Here is a 20,466-nt window from a genome sequence, read left to right on the forward strand (position 1 = left end):
ATTTGATTAGTTGGGAAACAAAACTCAAATGAACTGTTAGCAATCTCGAGCTTAATTCAAATATTGAGTAGTTTGGTTCCAATTATATTTGCAAATATAAAATTCTAATATAAAAAACTCTTTTGTTATTAAGTTTGTGCCCTCTAAACTTAAGTATTAATTTTCACCCCTCTCCCCGTGTGCCCCAAATTGGAAAGTCTGATACCGTTATTGATTGCCTATAAATGGCAATGTTCCAACTACGTTATCTTGCCATTGAAATATAACAATTGTTTTGAGTTGAAGAATAGTAGCAATGCTTCTCATTTTTGTCATTTTGTTTTTCATTCCTCATATATTTGCCTTTGATCCATATCTGAAATTTACGCAAATTAATCTCCCAACCGCATGGCCTATAGGTCCTGACCCAGTTTGCTTTGGATCAATTTAATAAAGGACCGTATATTACTGCTGAATTTGTAGATTTTGCTTTTACGGTGCCTAATAGGTACCAAATTTTTTTGTAGCATTTCTATGTTTTCGTGGATTCTACCTCCCAAATGTTGCAAGTCTAATTAGCGATGAAAAAATGTTAATTTTATGGCTGCATACAAGGATCTTCTTCGTAATGGGAAACTAGATGATTCTTCTATTTTTATCTCTACATGAGTCTCTACACATGAGTCAGAAGTCGAGTACTTTTGGCTCTGTTTTCAAACTCGGACCGGACCGGCCGGTCGAACCGGCCAGGTAGCCGGTCCGAGTCACATTAAAAAACCGGAAAATTAAAATCCGGTCAAAGCCGGTCAAAAATCGGGTTTGACCGGGAAAAAACCGGTTTTTCCGGTTCAACAGTAATTTTTTTAAAAAAAATTCAAACTTTTTAATATTATGTTTTGACCCCCTAAATTGTTAAAACTTATTGATATACCTCAAATATTTGATACTTTATAAATATTGTCCTAAAATTTGATGTTATTTTTCAATTAAATTCATAATTTTAATTCTAAACTTGTTAATATTTATTAAATAATATAAATTGCTACTTGATTGTTCTAATTTCTTTGTATTTTCTTGTTAAATATATTTGAAACATCAAATATATATGGATATACCTTTATTAATATAAATATATTATTAGATATTATATATATAATATTTTAATTTTTAAATAATTTTTATTTATGACGTCATCCGGTTCGACCCCTATCGACCCCCGGTCGAACCCATTGACCCCTGACCCCTGACCTCGGCCGAGTCGCTATCCGGTCCGGTTCTGAAAATATAGCTTTATGGAGCTGCCGATATGGGCTTCGACACCAAAACTAAATAGTTTCAAAATATTTACTCAGTTATTTCATTGAAAATTAAAGGAAAAATTATTTAAAATGTCTCTCGCATTTCGTCAATGAATTTTTTCGTTTCTCACTTTTAAAATATTAATTTTACATCCTTACAATATTAAGTTAGTAAAATTTAGTCCCAACTTAGATCTCAGACTACTTTTTAGTTTGAATCTACCACGTGACTCATATGAAGTAATTTTTTGGGATAAAAATCTGATCCCATTTACAGTATTAAATGACTTGAATCACATTCTTTTTTATCTCTAAAAATAGGGATAATATCAAAAACCTCCCTTGAGGTTTCTCCTAATATCACTTAGCACCTTTGAGATTTTAAAAATATCACTTACCTCCCCTAGTAATTGCCAAAAGACTATATTAACCCTCACTTGATAAATAATTCACATATAAAAAAAGTGGAGCTCAAAAAAAAAAAAGAAGAAAAAATCACTTTCTTCTCTTTCCCTTTTCTCCAACATTCTCTCTTACTCATTTTTTGGATGATTGTGTGATTTTTGTTTGTAAATTATAATAAATTCAATTTTATTTATCTTTTACTTTAATTTTATGATTGTGATAGAGTGGGATATGATTTATTTGCTTATTTTGGATTAATTTTTATAATGATCAATACAATTTAAAGGTTTGAGGAAGGATTGGAAAGAAGCTGGAAAAAGAATATAAAGTTCATAAGAAATCAGTTTTGAACATATACAGTTAAATTGGTCAAGTGTATTTCTTTGCAAATATCTTTTTTATTTTTAAATATATATTTTTATGGACTATAGCTTTATGATGTGCTAGTTCTATTAGATATTGTTTTTTAAGATGATAGTTTTCTTGAAGTAAACAAAGTGATGTAGGAGTATTTTTATTTAGCAAGTAGAAGGGTAGTTTAAGATTTTTAAAAATTTTGTTACATAAAAAACAAAAATAAGGGAGGTAAGAGATATTTTTAAAATCTTAGGGGTGTGAGGTGATATTAAGAGAAACCACAGGGGAGGTTCCTGATATTATCCCTTCTTTTAAAATCACCAATCTTCTTGTTGGAATAAACAACACAATCAAGGGACATTTTTTGTATAGTATAATTCACTTAAAATTTCATTAGTCCTTTGATCAAATGATCTAAAGAAACAGAGCAAAATTCCCATCATTAGTTGAAACCTCAAATTAGTTAGGTCATTGTGCCATGAGCAGAAGTTGATGAAGTCGATCATCCCGTGATTTAATAGTGATCTTAATCACAATGACAAGATGAGCTCCACCAAGTTGTTCACTGAGTTGTATGAAGTACCACCTTTGTCTATGGAGAGCTTGACCTTTTCCTTCAATGCAGCTGCTTTCTGCCTCATCTGCTGCCCCTCCGGATCCTGCATCAGTCTTCTTATGGCTGTCTCAATGTTCCGGTTGAAGCCATTCTCCAATGCAATCCCCATCTTCCATACATAGCTAATATACCTCGAATTCACCTTTTGGTCTCCAAATGCAGGCCTACATATCATTGGAACTCCTTCACAAATGCTTTCCAGGGTTGAGTTCCAACCGCAGTGGCTCAGGAATCCTCCCACTGCACCATGTGCCAAAACCTCCTTTTGAGGAGCCCATTTTACTATGCATCCCCTCCCTTGAATGGTTTCCAGGTAGCCTTCTGGTAAGTGCTCAATCCATTCTGCCGATCCCCTGACCAGTCCAGGTCGAACCACCCACAGAAATGGTTGTTCACTGTTGGCTAGCCCCCAGGCCATCTCTATAAGTTCACTTTCTTCCATGGTTGCTACGCTTCCCAAGCTAACATAGATGACTGAGTTGGTAGCTTGCTTATCGAGCCATGTTATGCAATCGGTATCCTCTGTTAATAAGCTAGTCGATGCAGTTGGGGCCATCCCGTGGAGCGGACCTATTGAGAAACAGTGTTTTCCTTCGTTCTGCTGCTGAAATTGTGCTAGCGAATCATGCTCAAGATAGTCGACGCTGTTCCAGAGCACAGCTGAGGAAGTTTTTATTTTGCTGACGTGGCCTAACAGATTTAGTAGGTCTTTAAGATCTCCAAAATAGTTGGAAGCTGGTAAGTCTTTAAACCTGATGGAATGAAGGCCTGGCACTAGCTCCTGCGATATAGATTCTGCCATATACGATCTTGTACATCAGCTACTATTGCTGTCTTTTTATTGTTGTGTTTGTTTACTGGTTAGATGATACTGATAATCAATTCAGAAACTGTTCACCACAATTTTTTTGCTTCATTTATAATTGACATCTGACAGTTCCTAATTTGAAGTAGATTGCAAATCATATTGAACTATACATTGGTGATCATGCTTCCATTTTTCTTTTCTTCTTGCAAGATTTTCACAATTTTCTGTGATGATTTCTACTGTAGGTGGTTCTATTGCTTATATACGCACACACACTCTCTTCTATATCCATCCATCCATCTATCTATCTATCTATACTCCTTGTAAAAGTATGGATAGTTTAGGCAAGTGGAGTGTAAGTAACTTGGAGTGTAAGCATTATTTTGTCGTAGTTTTTGCTATGATCAAAGTACCCTTTTATGCAGTAATTCGAGATTTCGATTACCAAATGAATCACTAAGGTGAGTCATTAGAATTAAAACTGAACCATTACCAATTGATTTAATAATGTGAGCAATTAAGATAGAAATCCCTCTCATAGTTGTATATACTTTATATAAATATGAAAACTGAAATAGCACTACCAAAATATTTATAACCCATTATTATCATCAACTTAAAAAAAAAAAGAAAAACTGACTAAAAGTTGAATACTAATCATAAAGTCACGTAAACAAAACAATGAAACAAACTAAAGTCTGAAAAGATAGCCCGAATCGGGTTAATTGTAGATTAAAGTTCCGGACCTATGTCGGGTTTGTACATAATAAATTCCAAATTGGGTTCACATTTAATTCGACATAATTTTCAGACCCAAATTCAGTCCAACTCAATGAAAAGTTAAGCTCATCAAATTTTTTCTAAGGTCTAAATTGGACTGATCCGACTCTATTGACAGTCTTAGTTGAGTAATTTGAAAAAAGGAGTGTAAGTGAGACATTTTGGGTTCTAACCGTCCTACTTATACTTTAAAAAGAATTACAAAAAAACATAAGAGTACTTTTAATGGAAAAAAAATAGAGAGTAGAATGAGAAGATCGTATATGCATGGAAAGTCAAGCTTGGAATCAATTTGAGCAGACAAAACAAAATCCATTCAGCAACCAATTCCCACGCCATATCTAATGGAGGAGAAAAAGAAGAAGGAAAAAAAAATGTAAAAACATATACTACTCTCTTGTGTATGTAGTTTTATTATAGCTGAACTTCTGCTTAATTTAGCATGCAGAAATAGGTTCACAATGGCATTGTAGGTAAACTATAGAAAGCCATTTCGCTACAACTTAAAGGAAAAAAGACCCCCTAAGTAGGATTAGATTAGGAATATTGAATATTAAAAATAACCAAAGAGAAAGAAGTAGACAAAAATAGAACTCACAATCTGTAGCTAACAATGGAAATAGTAATTACGGTATGTGAGAATCAAGGAAAGCAAATGACAAGCAAATGATAATTTTAGAAATAATCACAATCACCAAATTTTAAATCACAAGCATTTGGGATTATTGTCATATAATTTACACTACTCTTTATATGCTTATCATTCACTAAAGTTTCTAACCATGATTTTGTTTCATTATTTCTGAATACATACAATCAATTTCTACAAGTCCCAATAAAAAAAAATCTAACACAAATAAATCTCTCTTGTTGCAACTGTTGGTTTGGTTCATTAATTGACAAGCAATGGAAGTAGTATAATGAAAGATGGACACAGTCAAAGAAGACACAAAAAGTTGCCATTGCAAACCCAACAATACAATCCGAATCACAAGGTTGACAACTTTTGTATTCGATTACAAATTTTGCAGTTAATTATAAAGTATTTAAGTGAAAACTTGTCCCTTTTAAAATGTCTAAAAAGTCAAATCTCATACATAAAATGGCGATTTTATTTACTTTTCAAGAGAGGCCCAATCTAGCGTAGGAGATCGGAAAATGAGTTGGTATGCTTCACTATCCAAAAAAGGAAAAAAAATTGTTCAACAAACAACGCACTATGGCAAAATGTTCTAGAAAAAACTCAAAATCACAGCCTTATAGTACAGGCTAGACCCCAAGGTATAGCAGTTTCATTTTTTCCCTACAACTGTTATTTGATGGCAAATTCTGAGGTCAATTATGCAAATTGTGTAAAATTTCTCTCTTTTAATAGAAAAAAAAAACATAAAATTGCTAATTTATTAACTATTTCAAAAGAGATCCAATCTAATGAAGGAGATTGGAAAGGGAGTTGGTATGCATCACTATTTGAAGAAGAAAAGAAATTATTCAACCAACAATATATGCAGTAATTAAAGTAAAGCATGGTAGGCCAAAAACCTTCAAATCCACAGCACATGTGCTTTCCACCAAACAATATTGAGTTGGTGATTGAGAATATTACATTTTGTAATGACAAAATCACGTGCAAAGCATGTGAAGTATTAGTCGTGTGTATGTATATAGGGCCTATTTGGCAAACAAGGTTTTTGCCAAGTTTGTCTACTACAAATTATTTTACACTTTTAACTACAACAATCTCAAAAAACTTTTCAAAATTTTTAAATTATACAATTCAAAATATCCAAAAATTTATACACTTCAAAAATTTTTCCTACGACTTCTATAGTGAGTTACAATAAAGTTTTAGACAAACACTCAAAAAACTCATTTGCCAAATCGGGCCAGTAGAGTTTGGAAGTAAGTACCTTTAAGCGGAATGCAGTCTTCTAGGGGAAGGTTTAGAATTGCACAGTAAGCAATGAAAGAAGAGGCACTGCTGGTGCGCAGTATAATGCTTGGAAGCTTCATATTGGAAGCCACTGCTTCTGCACAGTACATGACTGTGTCATATATGATGCAGTTTACTCGAGATTGAGGCTTTTGCTTGATTAGATTTGTCAAACTTTCCTGTAGTGGTGCTTCACATTTGGTGTTGATAATTGACACTTGAGCTATACGATCTTTATTGGCTATATGATGTTCAGATAGGTTTTCTGCTACGGGTAAAAAGTTGAAATCAGGGTGATCAAAAGCTTTAGGAGACTTGAACTTGGCATGCGCAATGGTGATAGAGAAGCCCTTGGAGTGAAGGATACTTGCAAGCTGAAGTGTTGGGGTCATGTGCCCCTGTAATGGGTATGGGACTAGAACCAAATGGCCATGTCCTTGTGCTTCTTGGATTTCCATCTCTTTCTTTGTGTGTGCATGTGTTTTTAGCCTTTTGAGAATGAGAATAGATACCTTGGTCTTTATAACCCCTCTCCAGACGGCTGGACCAGAAAGCATCAGGTCATGATTCGCCATTGCAGGTCGCGGTTGCGTTGCGGTCACAGTTGTTTCATATTTGTTGCGGTATATTGGTTGAATATCAAGTGATACGCACATTATAGTACATAAAAATTTTCAAAAAAATTTAAAAAATTACTAAAAATGGAAAATACTATAAAAAGTAAAATATGAAAAAAAAAAATATTTGAGTCGACTCCGAGTTGATTGATATTTTGGCCGATTCCGTGCATTATGGATTCGAATCGGCCAAGTCATAGCGAGTCGCTGCGAATATGAAATTATCCACGATTCGGGGATCGATATCGTACTGATCCTCTCCATTTTGATTATGACTTGACCGAGTGGCATCGTATTCGGTCGAGATGGCTAACCATGCATGAGGTAAACACTAAAACACAAGCAGAGAACATCACGGGATTTGTTTGAAATTGTAAGTATAAGAATCTAATACGTGTTTGAATTTGTCCTATCCAAGATATTATAAAGCACTGTTTTAGCTCCGAATGCCGTCAAAGGGATTTATTGTATCAGGCATCATTTGTGGAGTGGTGTCCACATGCCAATTGTCAGACCTGTACGAAAATTAGCAACAAAAAAACAGAATGCTGGCTTTAGAAAATTAATTTAAGTTTTGCCATTTTGTGTCATCGTACATGAAGGCTTCATGCTTCTGTATTTTAATTTGATGTTAGATTCCCATATATTACTTAGGCTGAATGATTAAACAGAAGACTTTGGTGACTACGAAGCATCTCTTCATTGTCGGTATGATGTCTCCAGGGAAGGGCTCGCACAGCATTTGTCCAACTCATAGTTTCACCAAAAACAGGCAGAAATATACAAAATTGCTTTTTTGCTTGTCTGGTTAGTATACTTTTTTTGAGATTGGCATTACACAAGTATTTGGAACTTGAATTGGGGCATTGTTGTCAACCAAGCAAAAAACAACAACAGGCTTTACCTTCGGACCATTTTTTTTCTCTTATTTCTTGGACCAATTTTGGGACTTCTCAGCCTGCTCTTTCTGAGACTTGACTATTTGAGGAAAATTACGATATTAAATGATATTTTAACCAAAAAAAAAAAACTGTGTTCGCAATATTAAAAAAATATGTGAGAATTAATTCAATCCTGGACCTAACAGAAGATCGTAGGTGTTGAAGATATGTGATATGATATTATGGAAATATTTGCTATTGTAAATATTAGGAAAGATTTGATTATAGTATTATATATTAATTAGGTATCATATGATTATAGTATCATATATTAATTAGGTAGTAGATTGATTTAAATTAGCATGATTTTAGGATCTAAATTAAGTTACACTTGTGTATATATATTTGTATATTGTGTAGTCCAAAAATATAAAGAAGAGTATTTTCTCTCCCTTTTTTCTTAGTTTTCATAGTATCAGAGCTTCAGCTTCTGTTATCAGTTTGTCTTTTGACGTGACCCTATTGAGTTACTTTTAGGTCTTTCTTGTGTTCCTATTGAGTTTGACGTGACCCTATTGAGTCACTTTAGGTCTGTTATCACTTTTAGGTCTTTCTTGTGTCCCTATTGAGTTTGATGTGACCATATTGAGTCACTTTTAGGTCTTTCTTGTGTGAATTATAATGGCAGATATGAAAGGTAGTAGTAGAGAGATGAAAACAGTAATTTCTGATGTTATTCCTACAAATTTATGATGCCAGAAATTACTGAACACAAATTGAGTGGAAAAAATTTTTTTTGGATTGGGGTAAAACTATTCGGATATATCTGCGCAGCATCGATAGAAATGATCATCTCACTGATGACCCACCCGTTGACGGGGAAGAAAAGAAGATTTGGCTAAGGGAAGATGCAAAACTATTTTTCAAGTGGAGAGAACAAAGCATATAGAAATTGATTGCCACTTTGTTCGTGAAAAAAAATCCAACAAAACTTGATCTCAACTAGTCATGTGAAAACTGGAGAACAATTAGCTGATATTTTCACTAAACCTCTAAATGATCCGAGAATTGATTACATTTGTGACAAGATGGGCATGATTAACATCTATGCTCCATCTTGAGGGGGAGTGTTGAAGATATGTGATATGATATTATGAAAATATTTGCTATTGTAAATATTAGGAAAGATTTGATTATAGTATCATATATTAATTAGGTAGTAGATTATTTAGATTAGTATGATTTTAGTATCTAAATTAGGTTACACTTGTGTATATATATTTATATATTGTGTAGTCCAAAGAGACGAAGAAGAGTATTTTCTCTCCCTTTTTTCTTAGTTTACAGTAGGAAATATAAACAAGATGTCTTTTGCAGTACCAACAAAAAGTACATCAAAACTTAAGGAAATAATGCAAAAATTTCAAACAATTTTCCATATTTGGGAAATAGATTCGTAAGAAGTATGAATGAATAATTTCATATTGACCATTTTATAGACTCAATATTCAAATTTAACTTCTGTAACCATCATGGTCCTCTACTTTCCGATGCTTTCCTTTTGCCTACATCCTCCGGCGGTCGGAAGCAGGTAAAAAGATTAGTCCAGAACTGAATTTTGGCGACTACATCCAAAAATAAGTGCATCTTTTTCGTATATAGGAGACGATACCAGCGCCTAGCTTGTAACTAGCTACATTCAGGAAGAGTATTGCTGTCTCTTTCAAGAGTTTCCAGGATGTCAACACATTTCCTCAATGAAAACTTCGCCTCTTCACTCTTTTCTATTTCGGACAGATGAAGAAGCTCATCCTTAAACCCTATTTCTGGTGGATGCACTGGATGAGTATCTCGGTACATAGTTAACAAATCCAGGAGGCACTCAGATGCTGCTACATGAACCTGAATTTAATCCAGAAGGATAAGCTACTCATCGGATAGGAAGACGATGCATAGGGAACCAAAAAATCACCAAAATACAATGAAAACAGGCAGGAGTGCTGATGCATAAGGAATCAAACAATCACCAATACACGATGAAAACAGATATGTGCATATGAGTGCTTAAAATTAGACATGTAACTTCAGAAAGTACAAATATGGAACTAGTATTTGAATGTCATGGACGGGATTTACAACAAAGTCCAATTAGGAAAAAGCCTCCAGTATCTGTTGGCATTGCATGATTGTAACAATGGTGTAAATCAAAATATCTACGGCGTAAGGAGGAAGGACTGACATATACGTTTTAGAAAGACAGAATATAGATTCAACTTAGACAGGAATTCTTAACATGGATATAAAAAAAAATGTAAACTAAATGTTCAAAAAATATCAAGGTCCTTGTTGAGGGACTTGATCCTGAGATTTACTAAGACGGGGACTTTCAAATCAAACTACTGGAGTACCCAAGAAGTCTTCTCTAACAGGAAAGACATTGTTGAAATGACCGAAGTAGGAAAAAGGAAGAAAGCAAAAACAACAAAAAAGTACAAAGAGATATATCAGAAAACTACTGAAAAATGTTGAAGAGATGAAAAAACTGAATATAAACTTTACTCCAGACTCAGTGAAGCAACTAAAAGAACAGGGGATACCTGGCCAATCTTGATTGTCCTTATACATTCAACCACCCCTGGAGACACCTTATGGAATAACTGGAAGAAGCCAGATGGTTAGCCGATGTCTTACTCAGACACATGTTAATCTAAGGGATGTGGAATTACTCAGATATATTGAATTACCTCATGAAAGAAAGCAGTTGAGCTGGCAGGTAAAGAAGGATCTTCAGAGTTGAATGGAATGTCACCAAGCCTCGAGGAAAGCTCTTTTAATGATGAAAACACTGACATTTTAACTGCCAAAGGACAATTTTATTAGTGGAGATGAACCATAATTAATTTATAAAGGACTTAAAATGTGAAAAGTGTAATACCGGTCCATGGGAATTTAGGTGTGAGAGAGATTGAAAACACATCTATCAACTTTGTCTTCTGTTCAACAATATCAGTGACCCGTGCCACATGAATGAGTGATGTTATACAATTCACTATATTACCATGTACATCAGAAAAATTTTCCAGCTCAGCCTCTTCTGCAACCAATATATCATAGCTCAATCATCTTCAGGTCAGATATCTTTTGCATTGAGGAATTTAAAAGCAATGTACAAAAGTCACACAGTTTTTTTCAATTTTCTGTATGTGCATATTATTAATAACTTTGGTGTATATATATGCAAATCCTAGCATCATAATTTATGCACAGGTATCTGCAGTATCAATGAATGAGTACATTAATGCGTATTCTAATAGTCCACAGACAAAATACTCTATTAGAACCAACATATGTTCCAAATGACATTCCCCACACAAGATTCCATTCAGATATCAATTTATTCTTTAATTATGGGATTGAGTGATCTCTTGTTCCCCATGTAGATATGGCTGATTAGAATTGAAGTTCCATGCAAAAAAAGCATAGGAAAAGGCAACTTTTGACTGACTTTCCATGAAGAAATTAATATCAGGCAATTCAAGACATTACTGCTTTGTGCTATAAAAGTCCGTAAACATTGTCAGCCTATAAATCTTCTTCTCCTGAAAAGCTCAAAGGAAAGTGGAGAAAAGAGATTCAAAAACCTATATAAGTAAGGAAACCATCACGCGGCAATAAGGAAAGTTCCCACACATTCACTTTTTGATGTAAAAGACGAGTCACAGTATGTAGACACAATAGTTTCCAAAGACACTTGGCTAATTGGTAGACCACTTTTAAATTTATTTTTAAAAAATGAATACAAAATGAAAAAACAAATTATTATCAGTGGAAAAGTGACACAGATAGGGCTACAAACCCCCCAAAATTGAAGAAATGACTGGAAATTACATGCATATTCCCTCACATCATGGATCTTATAGAAGGAATTAATCAATCAGTTCTTAGTAAACTTTTCCTACATGGACCAGATAATACTGTGATTATCCTGAACACGTGGTGGAAACAATTTGCAATAGTTGAGAGTTGGTGGAACATGAACTAACATGCACTTGTTGAGACAGATACTAAGAAGGGAACTTAGGGTTAGTCTCAGTTTAGCCTGTGAAATATAGATAGGAACATCAAAATTTCATTAATTCTTCGCACCAAGTCCATTTTCTTTTCACCATCGCTCTTTTGGATGGACTATTGTGCAATGCACATGGCTCACCATTGAGGACACTCAAATTCCAATTTCATAATAAAAGAACACTTGTTGCACTAGATATTTGGAACAATATAAAAGCCCATCCAGAGTTCTTCAATCAGTGGCTATAAACATATTTTTTAGCGTTACCTACACATTTAAGAAAGTATAACTTAACCAAAAATCATCACATCATCAGCTGATTTGGTGGGCAGCTCTGAAGTCCACACGTTTGCCAAATGTGGGGTTCTTTAAATATAAATTCTTAAACACATTAATTGAAGTCTATGGGTCATACGCATGTAGTCAGCCAATGCCTAACACTAGCAGAATTATTTGTGACCAATATCAGCTGAACAAATGCAGGTTATTAGCCCACAACCACATTGGCAAGAAGCTACCATGCCAGGAAAAATAAATTAAAAAAGAAAGAAAGAAGGAAGAAGAATTAAGGAAACACACTTTCGGGCTAAGGTATTGAACAGTAAAGCAGCTACGTAGCTTGGCAGCGGACAAAGTTATAATTGTCTGACAGGAGTAAGCTCTGGAAGGCTAGTTGAAGACATATATTTAGTACCAATATCAAAAATTGCATGGCACATGACTGTTTCCAGTATAATCTATTGCCATATTGAACAAATTTAATTGGAATAGTTGACAAAATGTCAAGTTTTATGTTTGTTACGATCACAGATGAAAGTGAGACTAAACAAAATATACAAGAAACCATTCATTCAACTTACCCTCAAAGCTAGTCAACTGACTAACAACTTATTATACTTCAAATAAACAATCAGGAAGGCCTAATAAATCAGAAACGTAAAAATAAGTAGAGAACTCCTTGCAAACTAAAGCACAAAATTAGTTTAGACTTCATAAAACATTCATATTTTCTTTCTTTTTTTTTCCCAACAAAGAGAAGCTATTCATCAGTTTGGTTTTCCTCATAATGCATACCAAGTATAACCTTCAATAGCGTTTACTAGTTGCCAAACTAAACACAGACAGGATCTACAATTTCTGGCACATTTACCATAAATATTTGGGAAAAGATAAGCATTTGACTGCACCAAATTTCAGACATATTAACTGTTAAATCCAAACATAAGTTCTAATACTGCTTGCTTGGGACAAAATGATTACATTCAGAATGCCAAAAATGATTTGACTTAAAAAAAATCTGCAATACCTGTTTTGGTCCCAGTTGTGGAAGGAATCTGTTCTGTCTTGCTACTGGTATCCATGTTACACATCTCAAATAGTGATGGAAACACAATGTTGAAGAAGTCTGGGTTCCTGAATGCTTTTATAATCTGAAGACAAAACAAGTTAAAGAGAAACAATGAGTGTGTTTGGATAGAGATAAAAAAAAATAATTTGCCTCACAAATCCCAATCACCTTTTTATCTCACATACATCACATCACAAAAAATGCTACAGTAATTATCTCAAATAAATCATCCAAATAAACTCTTATCGGATAGTTAGAAGGATACAATTCACGGCCAATACAAAGCCTTCAATAACTTCTGAATAATCACAAAGCATGTTCCTTAATCATAGCCACTAACTATATAAGGGGAAGTGTCTACCATAAAATGGTGATTATGGAATAAGGGATAAATAACATTTATTTAGTCCTCAATCATTTGGATGTGAACTGATTTGATCCTAATGTTTTCATGTAAAATGAATTTAGCCCCTTATGTTTTCGGTTTCAACAAATTTGCTTAAGTTCTCAAAAACACTAGTTTAGTCCGTCAAATTAAAATTTTGACCAATTAAGTAGAGCACATTTGACAGAACTTTATATTATTCTAGTGGATACAGAATAAAAATGCATATTAAATGCTATTTTTAGATTGTAAGCACAAGAAACCTAATTTCATCCAACTCAATCAAAGACATTTCCCCAAAATCATCAACACATAGTGCATTTTCTCAAACAACCTCTATTGGTAACTGTTGAAAACTTTAGGGTCAAAAATGATATTCATGGAAGCACAACAAACGAAATTAGTCCACACCCAAATGATTGTGCCTCAAATGGTTAGTAAGAGCTAGAAGTTCTAAGAGTAATGAGGACATTATTGTGGCTAGTAGTTGTTGTCCCCTCTTACTAGCTCCCCGACATGTACTATGAAAAACAGGTTGAATTTCATCCTAGATCTAACCTTTTCCACGTCACTTAGTGTCTCCCTGTCTCCTTGCTAACAATGACCAAAAAAAAAAAGGCTGATGAAACAAGTTGGAGAAACCATTAGAACTACAGAAAAGCCATGGCTTCAGGCTTCAATATGTTAACCCTTACCATGCAATTGCTACAAAGATCACAGGGTATATATCAGTCTTAATTTAGTGCCAAACAAATTGATTTAGTTTTCATATCACTTTCAGCCAGATTTTTCTCATACACCTACTCAGGCAGTTGGTGTAGGTTTCGAAAAAATACTTATGAGTCTATAAAAAAAACTAGCTAATTACAATAGATGGGATCAGAATCGTATGAAGCCTTTATGATTTCTTTCACTCTTGCTCTTCACAACTTCCATTGACTGCAGAAGCTTCAATGGACACTCATATAACCCTAGTATGAAGGTCCAGGAGGAGTAATTCCTGGAAAAACTCTCCTTTAATATTCTTAGCAAGGACTAATGTTACAGGTACTTCTTAAGCCCATAACTAGATCATCCAAGCAACCCCGGAATGCCTAAAACTCTGTCCAAGAGCTTTTTATACTGTTCCATCTGAGATTGTTCTGTAGAATGCAAACATGCTAGCTCACTCAATCTCCTAGTAGTGTATGCTGGTGGATTTCTCATTCTTTAAACCATCAAGCATCCATGAAAAACCATCTTGAAAGACACATTTCCATCCACTTTAAGGGAAAACCCTAGAAAGACTAAGCCAAACTAGTTTCGAATCCACTAGCATGAAGTTATTAATGAGAAGGAAATTGATTACGGCCATAAAACAGCAGCTAGGCTTATTTACCTGCTCAAGAGAGGAAAAGGCTGCCTCACGATATTTCTTGACTTTCTTCATGCAGGCTGACAAAATAAGGCTCAGAATGGCATTTGGTGCATCAGGATCTGTGGCAGAAATTGCTGCATGGCATGATGTGCAGAGAGCAGACAAAGCATGTAATATTACATCCTTTCCCTGTCATACACCAACATACAATTAAGAAATCATTCTGAAAAACTTATTCACAGAAAACTCGACTGCAATCTATTTAGAAATAATAACCATGATTGTCAAAATTAATACAAATACCTTCTGAACAAGGTCAACAGCTAAAGAACCAAAGAACCAAACCATACATCTTGTATAGAAAAGCACATTATCTTCAACACAGGTTATACTGTTGTACAATCACAACCATTACCATATAAAGATCTCAAAAGGTGAAGCTCTGGACAAAGATAAACAATCTGTTTGTTGACATACAAGACTGAGCTAAGTACCTTACCTATAAAAATGAAGAGCAAGAGATAGCAAGCCAACACCAAGTACAATTAACAAAAACCAACAAAAAACTGTGAGAAACAGAGTAAAGGTCAATATATGGCCAAGCCATTCAGGAGAAGAACAAGTTCCAAGGCATCAGAGATCAGAGAGTTTACAGGGGACAATGATAGAACTGATTTTCAAAGATAAAATCAGACCGTAAGCAATGAAATGACCGAATTCTGACTTGACTTGTGAACTCCTAGAGCACCAAATAAATTATTCAGTTTGGATCATATCCTTCAACAATTGGACATACTTTGGCAAGTAGAGAATTCCTATGCAAACACTAGCTATTATGCAACACAATCTTAGCAGATTTCATGCAGTTTCACTTATTTGAAAAGCCATATACCTCCCACAAACGGCCAGGAACTTCCTTCAAGAGACATGTGAGCAACACAGGATGATGAGGAGATAATGATTCACCCAGCACTTCGCTTAGCCTAGTAATTGCCTGTGCTGCCTGCTTAGACAAATTATTCCACAGAATTCACAAGTCAAATAACAGAGAAACATACTGATTGGGCTAGCGCCGGGGGAGGGGGGGGGAGGGGGAGGGGGAGGAGGAGGAAGGGGGAACAAAGATGAGATAGGGAGGAGGAATGCATGGAAACAGAAAACGTACTTTTCTTTTACTTGCCCATGAGGATGCCATAATCCCCTCACTAATTAGATTAACTATTTCTCCCAAGTATAATTGGAGACTTATTCGTTCACTGCCCATGTTTTCTTCCCACAGTTCCTCATATAGATTAGATACAGTCTTGTCATCCTCAAATCTGCATAAGCAATAATCTGGTCATCACACTTGACGGTATCTAATAAGCTAGACATATACCTAGGAAGAATAATGTTTAAGTGAAGGAAACCGTTTTAGCAAATTGCCACATTATGCACCATGACCACACAATTCTTGTTGGAAGAGGGCTCACTGGAGTATCAAAACAGCCATATAACTCATTTCCTTTCCTTTATTCGGGGAAGGGGAGAAGCCAGGTGCAGGGTTTTAGGCTTTTGGCTAAAGAGAACCTAAACTAAAGATCATGGTGCAGGAATTGCAGGCACGTATGGAGAAAGCAAACACCTATTATAACAGCTAGATCAAAATAACACATATCACCACCCTCTCTATTACAAAGGTGTTTGCATAAATAAGAAGGTTAAATTACAAAAAAAAAGCCATATTTACATGCCCAACTGACACAAAATGAAGAATGACGACAGCAAACAGGAAGAGATACTTTACTTTACATGCAAGGCATGAATCTGAATATTGTAATTGAAAGTGAGATTGCGACTTAACCTTGAAACAAAAATAACTGGTACAATTACAACTTTGTAGCCACTCAATGCATCATTGGCCAAAGAAGAATAGCTTTTTAAAAGAATTGCCCCAGAAATTTGATCATTCCTGTCGCCAGCATGCAGAGCTGCTGTGTCTTCAATTACCTTCTCTGCTTGAGAAGGAGCTGCAAACTTTAAGATTGTTGCACAAGCATTTGCAAAGGCACGTTTAGATGCTGTGCTCTTCTCCTCCTTAACAACTGGAAATAGAAGCTTCAGTAACATGCTTGTGAATGGTTTGATACCAAGTCCAACTTTTTGAACTAACAAGCTTATAAAATTGGCAACCCCCACCCTGTGAACATGACCCAAAAATTTAAAAATAAAAAAGGATCAATCAGGACACAGTTTCATGTACGGTCACAATTAAGCAAACTAACTTTTACCATGTCTAGCACATTTGAGCATGTGCTACTTTGCAAATCCAACTTAACAGATTAACAACATTTTTGGGAATAACCAAACAGCAACGGAGAAAATGTAAGTTCATGCTGCAGGGTGGTGTGTGAAAGGAAATTTCTTTACAAAATAGCACAAGTTATTTAAAAACAGACCAGTAACAAATTAATGAAGCAGAGAATAGATAATTGAAGAAAATCAGTGAAAGACTGATGACACATAACAGTTATAAGCAGCTTTCACATTAACCCTTAAGTTTAAGGGAACACAAGCGTATACCTAGTGTTTAAGCCAACACCAGAACGAACCAGCTGAGCAAGGCGAGGTATCAATAATTCCAGTGATTGTGTATCAACAACCTCTATGCAGAAGTCCAGAGTTTCCCACATTGGAGAACCTTTGGCTATTGAAATACGCAAGTTTTCAAGCTTATCAGCCTGAATTCCAACATTTGCTGCATGCAGCTGAGGGGAGAAAACTTTATTGTATGCTCCAGACAAACTTAAACAGTAATGTCAAAAGCAGAAATATTCGAGACAGGCATCATCTCTGTAGAATACAAAATTTTAAGAATAGTTCAGGAAGCTCTATATTATAACAAACCTCAACATAATTTAGCCCTTGATCTTCGAGGCTGGACAAACTTTCCAGCATGCAGCAAACAAGGTCAGGTAAATGTGGACGAATTGCAACACCAGAACCCTACAAAATGCACAAATAGATAACTCAACGCAGTTTAATCAACATAAATGTCTTAAGGATTCCACATCAATTAATTAAAAAATCATACAATAGTTATTATCAGCACGCTAAACCACAAGCAGATGTGAAAAAAACACTCTCACAAGGAACAGATCAACATAAGCTGGTCCCCAAAATCAACTCCATATCTTTCACATGAAAATACACCTAAAAAAAAAGGGAGCAACTAAAGAACACTGCAGAACAACAGATATTACCTTGATTGATATGAAAGAACTTAACTATTCAAATACCTTGATCTAATCTAAAAAGGGACAAGAAAATAAGAAAGGAATTGGAGTTTAAATTTCCTGCAACAAATTAAAATTTACAGTGCTTAGACTCAAGTCTAAAAAATATGTTGTATAGTTGGAGCATAATCAAGTTTGAAGATATGCTATCCAAAAGTTAATTGCAAAATTCATTCCAATGTCAAAAAACAATGGAAAGAAGCAGACATCAGGAAGCAGTCAATAAGATCACCTAATGAAACAAGATGATGCTTATATCATAAAAGCATCTAAGACAGAAACTAAAGTATGTATAGATAACAAAAATGCAACCAAAACAAAGTCATAAGCCAATTAACAGCCTTGAAATGTGAATTTTATAAAACTGGAAGTTAGTATAAGCAGAAGAATGCAAATACAATACACAAGAAACATGTGGATGCGTGTACCTTCGCAAGCTTTGTGACTACTCCAATGGATGCCTTGCGAATACTGTCAACTTTACTCATTATTCCTTCCGTTAGCAATAAAGGCAGTACAATAGTCATTGCCTGTCTTGCCTCTGACATAGGTGTAAGAGAGACATCACACAACCTCACAGTCAATGAAGTGACGGCACGGCATAATTTGTCACCAGAATTACGGGCAGTCTCCTTTATGTCATCCATGGCACGAAAAGCAGCTTTCCATATTCTCCCCAAATGCTTCTCAACCTATAGGCCAAAGCGCATCAAAATGTTCAATCTGTATACTATTCCACTCAAAATGTACTTATGCAAGTCGATTTAGCTGAAGAGCAGGATAATGACCACTATCTTGCATTTTGACAATATAACTATCTTGAAGATTGCAGCTACTTAATCCCACAAAATATACCTGATTAAATTTGACTTAGCAAGAACAGTCTGAGAGCTTAAAGTATGGACAGAAACAGAGGGGGCAGGGAGGGGCACCACACCCACCCCCCCCCCCCAACACACACAAGGAAAAGAATATTTTTATACATTTTACTTTCCCCAAAAAAACACTTAAGAACGTGGAATTCAGTGGACCTAATTTTTATACATTTTACTTCCCCAAAAAGTTTCAAAAAACCTTATTTGGAAGCTTTAAATATTTTCATTAAGAAAATGTTTCTATATTAAATCCTTACATTCCAAAGTTATGTACTCCCTCCCCCCCCCCCCCCCCCCCCCCCCTCCCTCCAAAAAAAATAGAAATCCTAGTTTGGCCGGTGGCTTAAAGAAAGAGACAGCAGTTAGACTTCCCTGTTCACCAGATATATAAACTCTCCAATTTATATGGTACAATGGAACTTCGTAAATTTGGATTTCAATTTTTTTCTACTCAAATTGAGAACTGAACAAAACCAGTGACACACATCTGGAGCCTTAATCATAACAAATCACAATGAAATTAGATACACGAGTGAATCCAAGCACCGATCCAACATTTAGATACCATTCATTGGATTAGATGTCAGGCTTGAGAAAACTAAACAACCCATTTTCAGTTTTCCTGGTTCTTGGAGTGTTTTCGTTTCCCAGTGAAAAGTCTCCCGATAACCTTTATCCTTCTTTAAATGTTCAATAATCATCAATATGCGCACATCTATTCACATAGCACTTTATTATCAAATTTACAATTCAAACAAATACAGTATGCAAAATTTTGAACGGTCTAATAATTTTCTCTAGTTAACATAGATTATTTCCAGTAAATTACTTTTGTAAGTTTGTAGACCACAATAGGCTAATGTTAAGAGAATATAAGTATTCTTGTAGATAATAAATTAGTAAAGATATTCTTGTAAATAGTTTGTTAGGTTTGTACTCCTATAAATACTAGTTGGTCACTCATAATACTGTGACTAGATGTTTTCCTCCCAAAATACCAGTTAACATGGTATCAGAGCAAAAGTCCTAGGATTAGGGTTAAACATCTAGTCAAAAGTACTGTTCAGACGCACTGTTCATCGCGGCACTGTTCACGGCGTACTGTTCACACGTCACTGTCATCTCGAGTTTTGACCTTTTCTTTGGTTTGATGTGCCATTCGCCATGGTTGAAAGGTTTGTTAATGCGGTTACCAATGACCACATTGAATCGAGTTTTTCAGCACATGGGTCCCAGAAGACTGTTACTATATCTGAGGAACATTATGTTAAATTCCTACAGTACCAAGCTACAAATCACACATCTCTTCCCTCTGCTTCTTTAACACAAAAAGGTAATGACTCATGAATTATTGACTCCGGAGCTACTGATCATATGTCAGGTACCTCTAAAATTTTTTCTAACTTTCAAGAGTCTACTCTATATCCTCATGTTACTTTAGCTGATGGATCTACCACTAAAGTTAAAGGACTAGGCACTGTAG

At 35.1% G+C, this 20,466-nt stretch overlaps 2 protein-coding genes across 2 annotated transcripts in view; both read right to left on the minus strand.

Moving 5' to 3' along the window:
- Positions 1 to 2,365: 2,365 nt before the first annotated feature.
- Positions 2,366 to 6,655, minus strand: LOC113694120 (UDP-glucose iridoid glucosyltransferase). The gene is made up of 2 exons (XM_027212977.2): positions 6,154 to 6,655; positions 2,366 to 3,450 (listed from the first exon to the last, which is right to left on the minus strand). The coding sequence occupies exons 1-2, from the start codon at positions 6,632 to 6,634 to the stop codon at positions 2,570 to 2,572; spliced, it is 1,362 nt and encodes a 453-aa protein (XP_027068778.2). The 5' UTR covers positions 6,635 to 6,655; the 3' UTR covers positions 2,366 to 2,569.
- A 2,459-nt stretch (positions 6,656 to 9,114) lies between these two features.
- The window catches only part of LOC140009595 (uncharacterized), a 32,350-nt gene continuing 20,998 nt past the window's right edge, over positions 9,115 to 20,466 (minus strand). The window contains exons 24-35 of the mRNA XM_072055676.1: positions 18,537 to 18,800; positions 17,720 to 17,818; positions 17,396 to 17,580; positions 16,677 to 17,012; positions 15,999 to 16,152; positions 15,726 to 15,836; positions 14,855 to 15,022; positions 13,050 to 13,173; positions 10,610 to 10,768; positions 10,419 to 10,531; positions 10,272 to 10,331; positions 9,115 to 9,576 (exon numbers count right to left, since the gene is read on the minus strand). Of these exons, the coding sequence (XP_071911777.1) occupies positions 9,364 to 9,576; positions 10,272 to 10,331; positions 10,419 to 10,531; positions 10,610 to 10,768; positions 13,050 to 13,173; positions 14,855 to 15,022; positions 15,726 to 15,836; positions 15,999 to 16,152; positions 16,677 to 17,012; positions 17,396 to 17,580; positions 17,720 to 17,818; positions 18,537 to 18,800 (1,986 nt within the window). The 3' untranslated portion in view covers positions 9,115 to 9,363. The remainder of the gene's footprint in view (positions 9,577 to 10,271; positions 10,332 to 10,418; positions 10,532 to 10,609; positions 10,769 to 13,049; positions 13,174 to 14,854; positions 15,023 to 15,725; positions 15,837 to 15,998; positions 16,153 to 16,676; positions 17,013 to 17,395; positions 17,581 to 17,719; positions 17,819 to 18,536; positions 18,801 to 20,466) is intronic.

Source organism: Coffea arabica, chromosome 1e, assembly GCF_036785885.1.
Source record: "Coffea arabica cultivar ET-39 chromosome 1e, Coffea Arabica ET-39 HiFi, whole genome shotgun sequence".
In the NCBI taxonomy this organism is placed as follows: Eukaryota; Viridiplantae; Streptophyta; class Magnoliopsida; order Gentianales; family Rubiaceae; genus Coffea; species Coffea arabica.